General features: G+C 28.0%; 1 protein-coding gene across 1 annotated transcript; it reads right to left on the bottom strand.

Moving 5' to 3' along the window:
- On the bottom strand, nt 1-12104 carry LOC106688969 (sorbitol dehydrogenase). Its single transcript, XM_014433690.3, has 9 exons — nt 12086-12104; nt 10949-11060; nt 10756-10789; nt 8117-8281; nt 5617-5776; nt 4621-4805; nt 2965-3143; nt 1411-1532; nt 1-183 (listed from the first exon to the last, which is right to left on the bottom strand). Exons 2-9 carry the CDS (start codon nt 11000-11002, stop codon nt 30-32), a joined length of 1053 nt encoding a protein of 350 aa, XP_014289176.1. The 5' UTR covers nt 11003-11060; nt 12086-12104; the 3' UTR covers nt 1-29.

Here is a 12104-nt window from a genome sequence, read left to right on the forward strand (position 1 = left end):
TTAAAACTTTTCGAAGTGATTTATTTTGTTCAGTTACATTCAATGATAATTTTTACAGGGTTGCCAATTCCTTTCTGTGCAGTTTCAAAAGCTTCAATTGTCTTTTCCAGAGAAAAACGATGGGTTATAAGTTGTTTTACATCTACTTTCCCTGAAGCCACTATTGCTAATGCTCTTGGATAACTGAAATTTTCATAAATAATTGTTGTTAGTGTTATATGTAAATACTAAATTAATTGATTATAATATTAATATTTTTTTCAATCCTGATTATTTTCATTCATTCATTAGGTGTAAAGGCTACTATCTTCCTTAATATTGTTTTGTTTATAATATCTTTTTTATATAGCCAAGATTTCAGTTCTGTACCCTCTTCAGGATCACATTTTGATCTTATATAATAAATTTTGATATGATTATTCTATAGATTTTAATATATTAAAATTGAAAAAAAAAAAATTATAATAAGGTAATGGAGGCACAAGTGCAGATTAACATTTTAAAAGTTTAACTTTATGTCGCTATTAACAATTTAATATTTTATAAATAATATTTATTTTAAAGGAGGAAATTTGAAACTTTGTCATTAAATACACCATATGATTTCTTTCTACAAAGTAACCTTGAAAATAATTAGTGAGTTCATTTTATTATAAATAAAAAAAATAAGTTCCAATACAGGCAAATGTATGAACTTGCCCAAATAAATGGTTTTTATTTTGGCGATAGAAGCAATGTGTTATAAATAAAACAATATTAAGGAAGTTCAAAATTGTCACAGATAATTACTGGATAAAAATAAATCTTCTGAAATTTTTTTAAAGAATAATAATAAAATGAGATGTAGATAGTTGACCGTAGATTAATGCTTGAAGAAGTTTGTCGGGGGGTGCGGTCAGCAAAGAACAACATAAATAAACAAAACAATATTTATTTATTTTATGCTGGATAAAATAAATAATTATAAATAAAATAAAATAAATAAATATTGTTTTGTTTATTTATGTTGTTCTTTGCTGACCGCACCCCCCGACAAACTTCTTCAAGCAATAATAATAAAATATATTCATTGAAGGAAGATAGCCCAGGTTGTGGCAAATAAAGGTATAAAATAGTAAACAAGTATTTATAAGTAATGGAGGTTTCGCTTCACTTTGTAGTGCTTCATCAGGACTAAATGAGAAAAACATTGTAAAAAAATTTGTATCTTGTTCTCATTTAGCCCTGAAGAAGCCTTGCAAATTGAGGTGAAACGTTGGTTAACCAATAATTAGTTTTTTTTTTACTATTTTGTACATTAATTGACCACTCAGACTATCTTCCTACAATCTTTACATACAGGCAAGTGCAGATTACCTCAAAAAATCTGCTTATTGGACAATCAGAATGCTTGATCAGAAAAATACTTACTCATTGCAGTATCTGAAGACTCCTCGTATATCAATCTCCCTTGCACAGGCGTTAACAAGAGGTATTTTCACTTCATCTTGCCCCATTCCCACTAATACGAAAGTTCCTCCATTTTTGGTTGCCTATTTAAGCAATTTAAAAATTATAATGGTTTATTAATAAATTAATTGTTGTAATTATTATTAATTTAAATGTATTAGGGAGTAGAGATGGGCATTGTTACTCGATTATTTTTCATTGAGTACTTTCAGTATGGGATTGGATAGCTCAATACGGGTGATAAATTCTGCAATAACAGTAATAATACAAAAAATAAAGAAAAAATTGCAATTAAAATAGTAAATATATAATGTGAGGAGAAGATCATTGGGGAGGGGAGAGGGAGAGGGGGTTGCAGTCAGCAAAGATACAAAAATAAACAAAACTTATATATTTGTGACGATGTTTCGACTTGTATTTCAGCCCTTAATCAGGGCTAAGAACCAGGGCCATTCGTAGCTCAGATGGTTAAGCACAGGTCTTGCCAATTTAAGATAAGCGGGAGACACTAGTTCGAATCTGGCCAGGGGTGTTGACTTTTTTCATTGAGTGGCAGTCATGGAAAAAAACATGAAGCCCCACTATGGTTAGAATAGGTTGGTAACCTGTAGATAACACCTCATATGTCAGAAATGACTAGGAAGAGGGTCATAAAAAAAACTTGAAAATATACATAACAATAAATTAAGTAGATAGTAGTTGACTGATACTAATAGAAGATAAAATATAATATTATAGAGGTAAGCATTTTAATTTTTAATTTTGTATAATTCTTACTTCTACAGTATTATATTCTATCTTCTATTAGTATCAATCAACTACTATCTATTTAATTTATTGTTATGTATATTTCCAAGTTTGTTTGTTATTATGTTTCTCTGAATTAAGGTTGCTATCTCATTTTGTTTTTCACCCCTGATAAAGGCGTGATATTCGGGTCGAAACGTCACCACAAATAGATAAGTTTTGTTTATTTGTGTATCTTTGCTTACCGTTCCCCCGACCATCTTCTCCTAACATCAATCTACAATCAACTATTAACATCTTATTAAAAATATAGTGCATACCAGAATTTACTTTAAACTGTTTTTTTTCTTATTTTCCTACATATTCAACCATTCTAAAACTAATTGTAGTGACATTTTTATATTTATTTAACTTGACAAGGGTGTTGTGAAATTTTTTTTGCACAAGGGTGACGCAAAAATATTTAAAGCCCAAAATGGATCCTTTGGCAAAAAAATGTTTGGGAACAACTGCTGTTATTGAATGAAGTGCTTGATTATTTTTTAAAGTAAAGTAAAATAATTCTGAGTAGATGGAGGAAAAATATTCACAAGAGAGAGCGGTGAATACTTTTTGTACTTATTAAATACTAATCGATTATCAAATGAAATACTGATAAAATTACTTGTTTTTTTTTAACATTGTGAGTATTTGAGTAAAATAGTCTGTACTCAGGACTACTTAGAGTACTATTTGCCCATCTCTATGAGGTAGTTGTTTATCTCTTACCTGCAGGCCAATTTTAACAGTATTTTCATAACCCGTACAATCGATTGTTATACCAGGTTTCTCTCCTAATGTTTCTTCAATTTTTTGAGCAACAACATTGATATCATCTTTAGGTGTAATTTGTATAGTATAGTCTGCACCACAGTTTTTGGCTACCTTGAGTCTTCCTTCAAGTAAGTCTGGATATGAAAAAATTAAAAATAATAATAAACAGACAATAAAATATTATATATAACCATAAAATATTATATGGTGAGACCCAAAAACCTCTACATCTCCTTCGTTGACTTCAGGAAAGCCTATGACTTGGTAGACAGGGGAACCTTACTGAGAATACTGAGGGAATATGGAGTAGACCAAAAAACAAAACCGATAAAATTAACACTATTGAACACAAAATCCAAAGTAAAGTTCTAGGGACTAATCAGCAAATCCTTCCAGGTAAAAATAGGACTAAGACAGGGAGACGGCTTGTCACCAATACTATTCATATAGTACTCGATAAAATCATGAGAGAGTTCTGGAAAATAAATAACGCAGGGGCCGTAAAAGAGCCACATAAAAGTGAGCTGCCTAGCCTCTGCAGATGATTTAGTCCTCCTAGCGGAAACAGAGGAAGAGGCAATTAGTCAAATAAATACCCTGAAAGAAATAGCGGAAAAAGCAGGCCTACAGGTCTCTAATGAAAAGACAGAATTTATGACGATGGAAACACACTACAGAAAAAAGTAATAGAGACAAAATATGGACAGATAAGAGTGACAAAGAAATTTAAATATCTGGGAAAGATAATATGCAATAACGGTTTGGAGAAAGAGAGCATATAGGAGAAAATCATGAAGTTGAAACTTAATATTGAATGAAGACAACATGTCTTCCCTAGCCTGGAGAAATTACTGAAAATAGAGAGAAGGATCCTGAGAAGAATCTATGGGCCCAAGAAAACACAGGAAGGCTACAGGTTAAGACCTAACCAGGAAATTTACAGGGAGATAAATGGCCTGGAAACCGAAATAAGAATCAGAAGACTAAGATTCTATGGGCATATGATGAGAATGGACCAAAGCAGACTAAACAAGAAACTCTTTGACAGAATCCATGAATATAAGAGCATAGGAGGATATGTGAAGCAAATGAGAGAGGAAACAAAGAAATTGAAAATGACAAACAAGAACTGCCTGGATAGGGAACAGTATGGAAAAAAATTGAAATAAATAAATGTTCTAGCAGCAAATAAAGAAAAACGGAAGGGTACTGCTTGGTCAGAAGAGAGGAAGCAAAGACACTCAGAAATGATGAGAAGATACTGGGAGAGAAGAAGAGAAAAAGTGAGAAGGTAAAGATATATAAAGTAATGATATTCGCATGGTCTTGAAAGGCCATTCCATGAAAAAAAATCATAATTATATTAAGCTATTTTTTTTAATTTTTCAAGGCATAGTTTGAAGGTAATAATTGTTTGAATCTATATTAGTTTCACATTGATTTTTGACATTGATAATATGTTTATTCGAAAGCAGTTCTTGCTTACCTGATTAAATAGCTTAGGAGTAAGTTAATTGGATGTATATTACAATATAACCTGATTTATTTAGGAAACTAAATAAACCAGCAAATTTATTTTGTTATAAAAGAGAAAATTAAATTAATAACTACCTAAACAAACCAGCGATTTTGCACCCATGTATTTAGCGACAAGTGTGCTGACAAGACCAATGGGTCCAGCCCCCAAAATTAGAACGGTAGAGCCCAAAGTTACTCCAGCTCTTGAACAAGCATGAACTCCAACCGAAAGTGGCTCTAAGAGAGCTCCTTCATCCAAACTGACATGATCTGGCAATCTAAAAAGTATTTAGTAAGGTTAATAAAATCAGTAAGATTTTTTTTGTTAATGTTCTTTAAATCAATATTATTTAGTCTTTTTGTTACATTTTCATTTAGGTGAGGAAAAATAAACTTTCATCATTTTCATATGCCATAATATGTTAGTTGATGTTTCGGGATCGCATCTCCATTTTCAAAACATACCTTACGTTCTAATGTATTATCTCTCTAAGTTTTTTTTGTCTATTTCCCATACTTGCAAAATGCATAATCAATCATCAACCAAGAGAATCTTCTGATCCACTTTAAGCAAACATCTTACAAGTTGCATCTCTCAATGGTGTTTAATAGCCCACAGAGTTGACTAAGCAGAAATTGGAATACTCAATGCGAATCTCCTATGCATGAACACGCATTGTTCAGGCCTTCTGGTATAGAGTACCCCACATCTTCAATTGAAGTAAGAACTTATAAAGAATATTGAAATATCCAAAAGGAAACTTTAATCCCATGAACATTTAAGAAAAAGAAAATTAGCTCACTTTTCTTCTATGATCTTCAATCAAAATTGAAAGATTAATGTCATTAAATATATTAAAATGATAGAACATTACTTTTTATCATCAAAATGAATTTTGTTAAGAAAAATATAACAAATTTATTTGCCAATAAAATTACTTTTCCAAAAGTAATTTTATTGGCAAATAAATTTGTTATATTATCTTAACTCAAAGAAAAATATAACAAATTTTCGGTTTGAAACTCCTATCTTAGAGATATATTTTTTTGATAAATTTTTTATATTGTTTGATACTTAATTTCACTTACTTGAAGCAGAAATCTGCGGCATGGGTATAGTATCTTGATAAATTACCATGGACAGGTGGAGTTGCACAGAAAACCACATCAGGACAGAGATTATATCTTCCTTCCTTACAGAATGAACACACTCGGCATGGCACACCAGGCTCAATGGCTACACGGTCACCTATTTTCAATAAAGAAACATGAATTAAAAATAATAAACAATAGCTATTATTTTCTAAACTTCTACAACATATTAAGTTCTAGATCTTAATTTAATAATAATTATGGAACACATCCTTAGAACAATGATTCTCAACTGGTAGAAGTCAGTGGAGTGCTTAGTCAGAAAGTCAGGATTAACCCCACTTCCAGCTTGAGGTAAATGGAGATTACCAACCAAAATGTTTCAAAAATTAGGAAGCTTAAAAGTGAACTTTGAGTCTTTTATCCATTAAAACCTTCTAATATTCAAACATCAGGAAAAGTAAATAATAAAACTGTTCAAACAATTTCTTCATAAACTACATGTTGTTGGACCAGCCCAGGGCTCACGTCCAATGTTCTTAATGTTCAACTACTTGCAGTGGTTGTGAAAAATGTCTTAAAATAACAGAAAAGGAATAGTAGATGGGGTTTAGATCCAAGTAGTAAAAAAAAAAAAAAGAACAAAAGAATTACACAACTAAAAAAAAATCTTAAAAATATTTAATTATAATGAATCATAATGAAGTAACTTAAAAAACCTTCAAATAGAAGCAGACTTCTGATTCTAATCAATTAAAAAATAATTTAATATAAAGTAACATAAATTAAAAATTATAAATAGTGAGTTAGTACATAAGTTTTCATAAATTTTATTGCAAATAAGGAGCATTAATTTCAATTATTTTGTAACTGCAAATTGGAAGTGATTGAAGATATGGAATTTGAAGGTGGGAAGGGTACTATGAGCTGAGTATGAAAGTAGGAATGAAATTTCATAGTGAGGAGGACCTGATAAGAAAATATTTATTGAAAGTTTGCTGTTCGATGTGTCGTATATAAATTTGAGGACTAGAATCGAGTATGATAATGAGAAATGAACAAAGGATTTCATCTTAAGGAGATTAGAATTATAAGATGACTGCGAGGATTCATAGGCTGGTAGAGGAACAATGCCAGGAATTAAAGGAAGTATAAAGTTTCTTCAACTCTTCATAAAATTGAAAGACACCAGTATCCTTAGAGATCCCGAAGATAAACTGTACAAAGTAATTTATTAAACCTTTTTATTTTGTCTGGACTCCCTTATACCATGATGCTACCATATAATAGTCAAAGTGGAGAAATAAGCTTATAATAATTATCTTCCTAATTTTTCAGAGTACTAGCCAAAATAAATTCACAAAATATTGTTTAGATAAAAAGAATGGTGTTTGCAAAACTGTATGTTGGAAAATATTAAATATAAAGAGTTCTACTTGGATTAAATTTTAATTCACTATAAAGAAGTTCAGAATGATTAGCCTAGGAGTTTTCATGATATTGCCAAATTAAAATGATTTCATGTTATTTGCAAAACAAATATTGATTTTGGAAAAAAACATATCATTGAACATTAAGAACTCAATTAAGGCTCAAATTGAAGTTGTTCATGGACTAAAAAGTAGTTTATAATGATATTTCAGTAACTCCTAGTACTTCAGCAGTTACTGACAATAACTTAAAAATATGCAGTGGCCATTTTGAAAAATCTATCATATTTGGCTAACGTACCCCCTAGGAAGTTGTAAACTTTCTGCAATGGTCTTTTCTAAAAATTTTTAGATCAGAATCCATTGTCAGAAATTAGTTTACACATATTTCTAGGAACAGCAAAATTTTAAGCCATTTTTAATGGACTAGTGTAGAGCTGGTAATTTTTTTTGTAAAGAAGCCACTTGTTAGAATTGATTTTTTATTTTCTAGCCATTTTTTTATTTATTAATTTTTTTTTTTTTTTTAACGCAAAACCTTTTGTATTGATGAAAATTCCTGATGAAATCAATTTTTAGCTCACTTTGTGAAAAATGGACTTACTAGCATTTGTATGTGAACAACCCATACGATGTTGGAGTGCTGCAATATTTATTTTGACAGATATAATATTGACCAAAGCCACTCATATTGTTATGAAGAATATTCTAAAGGGATCCCAACAGTTAATCGGATTGACAGTATAATCAAAGATAAATGTTCAGATTGATCAGGTAGGGGTACCTTATATAAAATCTGAACATTTATTATTATTATGTATTACCATACTGATAGATTAATGAGTAAGTTTTGAAATCTGATCATTAAAAATTTGAAGTGGGGTTCTGAAAACGTGAAATGGAGACTGCAAGAACTTTTTGCCATCGTGTTTTCCAAACATATTTACATCAGAATATATTGACAGAAATTAGTTCATACTTATTTTTAGATACAGCTAAATTTAAATATATTGACTAGACAATAATTTAATAGTATAGTTGATATTTTGTTAATTTTATTTGCTTACCCACTTTCAAATTCTTGACTTTAGAACCTACTTTAACTACTGTACCGCTTGCTTCATGGCCCATTATCATTGGTTCTTTAACAATAAAGTCACCAATTTTTCCATTTTGCAGATAATGAACATCTGATCCACAAATTCCTACCGATCCCATTTTTAGTAGTACCTCTAAAAAAATAAATAAATAAAATAGAACATACATTAATCTAAGCAACAATAGAATTTTTAAGTACTTAAATTAAGCATAACATGATAAAAAAAAAAGATTGTCAAGATCTAAATCAACAAAGATTTATTTATTTTAAGATAAGGGATTAAGATAAACATTTTCAAAACTCAATTAAAGTTAATGAAGTGGAGCTGAAGTGTGTATAAGATAGTGCAAATACACTAAATGTCATTAAATTTTGTGAATTAGTTTGTTTTCTAAGAATTTTAAAAGGTTTTTAAATTTAAAATAATATAAGAGTGAGAAGCCTTATATATTATACAATAATATTAAAAAATTAAATCTTTAAGCTACTTTATACTGTAAAAATGTTTCTCATACATACAATAGGAGAAAAAATAACAAAATATTAATACAAAATTAAATAGTCATGCTCACTCTAAATGAGTAAAAATATTAAATAAATATGGGAAATTTAAACAATCAGTTCCTAAATATTTAATATATAATGATTAAATGATACATGAGAAGTTATATACAGATACAAATTTTACAAGAAATTGTAATATCTATATGTTATGTAAAAAAATTATTAAAATTAATACATGAAGGGTGGGGGGTGCAGTACTTTGTAAGGAAGTACTGTAACTCGATCAATGGTTATGCAAGGAGGTGATGTGGTTAAAATCACCAGATTTTTCCCCAATTAAGAGTACTCACTTTATGACCTGGAAGGACCCCGGAGGGCTCTTGAACCCACAGGATTGACTCAAGATAACAGATAAAAGTGAATACAAAAATCGATAAAATATAATATCTATAATTATACTTTTTTCAATATAATTATGGGTTGAAACAGATAATGGATAGATGTATGAAGATTAAATAAAGAGATAGAAATAGCATGGGTTTTTTCTTGAAAAACTAAACAAAGAATGCATACAAATTTTCTTATTCTTATATTATTTGGGTTCTCATCGACTCCCATATGAAATCATGAGGTTTTTATAGTGCATGAATATGGGACAGTGGTCCCGAAACGTTGTACAATTGTTAATGAATAAATAACTAATAATTTATTGCAAATGATGGAAGTAATTAACATCAAAAATTTTTAAAGAATTGAATAAACTTGTATAATTAGTGAATTCATAAAACTGTTTTCCTTGTTTCATCTCATATTAGATAATTTAGTTAATACTTTTGGTTTATTAGGATTAATTTTATGTTTCTATTTTAATAAAATGTCTATTTCATTGAATATTTTTAAAAATTACAATTTTTTTAAAATACTTTTGTAGCTTTAATGAAAATGAATCTCTTGAAAATACTGTGAATTGTAACATAATAAGATCATATTTAACTTGTTTTCAACTATTATAATATAAATTTATGAGTATTAATAAATTAATAATAAAATTTTATTAAAATAATCTTTCTTTTAATTATAAACTACTAAGCTGTTAAATGCAAGGTCAAGGCTAAGAAAAGAGTTCAAACAAAATGATAATTAATGTCAAGGTCATGTTATATCTTCTACTTTATGATAAGAAGAAAATAAGCAAAATCTTTTCAAATCAACTATCCTTGTTTATTTATTTTGTCAATCTCAATTAATTTTATTATTTTTACTTCTTTTTAATCTAAAAAAAATTTAATCAACATAATTTTGATAGTGTAAAAAAATAAGAAAACGCTATTAACAAATAAATAAGTAATAAAATATATATATGGATTTTATTTTCAATATTATAGAAAAATCATTTCAGCATATTTGATGTTGTATTACCTTTTTCAATATCGTTTATGTTTTTCAGTATCAGTTTTTTGCCGAATTCTAATATTCAGTTTTTACATTTCTTAAATTACTTGATATTCCAATGTTGATTTTTATTTTTAACTGTTAGATTGTGCCTTCAGTAAAAGTAATATTTTTAACTTCAATTAAATGAATTATTACTATAGATATTGATGTATACTATATGAGATTTATAAAGTTAAACTTTTATGATACGTATTGCTACTTGGTAATATCCAAATAGACCAAGGATTCATTGGGATTATGTTTATGATGATTGAGTATATTGAACAGAAGTTAATTGCTATTATCTATTTTAACTGAGTTCGCTCAGATGTTTATAGAGTAATGTTTACATATCTGAAAGCTATGAAATCATATTTTTTTTTTTCTGAAGGCTTAGATTAATTCACGATGATAAAATAATCAATGTATTTATGAAGTGTCCGAAAATGTTCATAACCTTAACAATAAATTTATTGTTTTACAAGAGATTGTCAGTTCGGTCAGACTAAGCATTTTAATTGGTTAATTATTTGTTAAAATTAGATTTAATTGGATTAAATGCAAAGGCTTCCTGTATAATATTTTAAAAAATAAGTCTATTTGTTGTTAGTAAAGTTGTTTTATTTTTTAAATTACTGTGTTAATTAAAAAATAAAACAAAATTCTTACCATCATCTTTGGGTTCTGGAATAGGCCTGTTTTCCTATAATATAAATTCTATATTATTATATTGTTATTAGAAATAAGATTTTTGATATAAAATGTATTTTTTTTCTAATAATTCTTATGTAAAGTACTAAAATTTCTAATAAGTAGTTATAACTTTTGAAGAATTTAAATTAAAAAATAAGTATTAACTTACCAGTCTAATGTCATTTATTTTATAAAGTATAGCTGTTAGGTTATCTGTTGCCATATTGCCTCAGTGGAGAGTAACTCTTAGGTATTGTTCTCTGTGGAAAGGTCCAGGGAAACTGAATTCAGTGATGAATGGTTAGCATATAAGAAACTTTTTCAAGGTTAAAATCACAATATTTGAAAGAGAGATAATGAAGTTATTATCTGCAAAAATAACTCCTGCAGTACTCCCACTATTTTTATTGATTATTTTACAGGTTGATAAAGCTATGATTTATACATTTATAATTTTATTTTTTAATTTTGGCATTCTTATATAATTTTGAAAAAGGAAATTCATTGTTCTAAATTATGAGCTAGGCGTTTGTAGTGGTAAAAATCCAATGGCAACAGTCTTTGTTATATAATATTGCTTTTCAAAGTTCTGGCATTGTCATTTGTAGTTATGTCATCAATCACTTAAAAGTAATAGCATTATAGGAAAAGTTCAATTATGTTTAATTTTTAGTAGATATTTTATTGTTTATCAATTTATTACATATTAATTTGATCTTATATTATCAATAACTTAAAAGTAGTCATGTAATTAATTATATGAAGGCCCCAAATATATTTAAATTTTTAGAAGGGATTTTATTGTTAATTTATTGCTTATTAATTTGAACTTATATAAAAGAAATAACATCATTATACAAAGAACCAAAATTTTTAGTTGGTTATTAATTTATGTGTCAAATTTAAATATTACACAGTTCATGAATATATAATATATGTATGTTATCTTCTAATGGAAGTTTCATGTTGAAGTAAACATTTTTACTGATAGTAAATGAAAGTTTCCTCAAATACATTTTTTTTTTTTTAATTTAAATGAATTTGTTTATTTATATATTGAATCTATTAAAAATTGCTTATTAATTTTTTAAAATGTATTTGAAGTTATATATAGTGTTTGATTTTAGGGCAAAAATTAACTTCCAATTTTATAACAAAAAATTTTCTCTACGCCTTCAACATGTTGATGTTTTGTGAAATCATTCCTTATCTTCAGAATCCTAACACTATAGGTTCAAAAATTAACAATTATTGCACCTATACATAATAACACTTAATTTAAACTATATGTTTTATAATAACTTACAATTTTAAAGAACCCTTCA

The sequence above is a fragment of the Halyomorpha halys genome, unplaced genomic scaffold, assembly GCF_000696795.3.
Source record: "Halyomorpha halys isolate HHAL.00 unplaced genomic scaffold, Hhal_1.1 Scaffold1244.1, whole genome shotgun sequence".
Taxonomy (NCBI): domain Eukaryota; kingdom Metazoa; phylum Arthropoda; class Insecta; order Hemiptera; family Pentatomidae; genus Halyomorpha; species Halyomorpha halys.

What these genes read in the sequence shown, in the direction of transcription:
- LOC106688969 (XM_014433690.3), bottom strand. Translation starts at nt 11,002, where the DNA reads ATGGCAACAGATAACCTAACAGCTATACTTTATAAAATAAATGACATT. An exon ending in AGTCAAGAATTTGAAAGTGG is followed by an intron (nt 5,777 to 8,116) that starts GTAAGCAAATAA and finishes TATTGAAAATAG; the next exon opens with GTGACCGTGTAGCCATTGAG. An exon ending in GTCTTCAGATACTGCAATGA is followed by an intron (nt 184 to 1,410) that starts GTAAGTATTTTT and finishes TGAAAATTTCAG; the next exon opens with TTATCCAAGAGCATTAGCAA.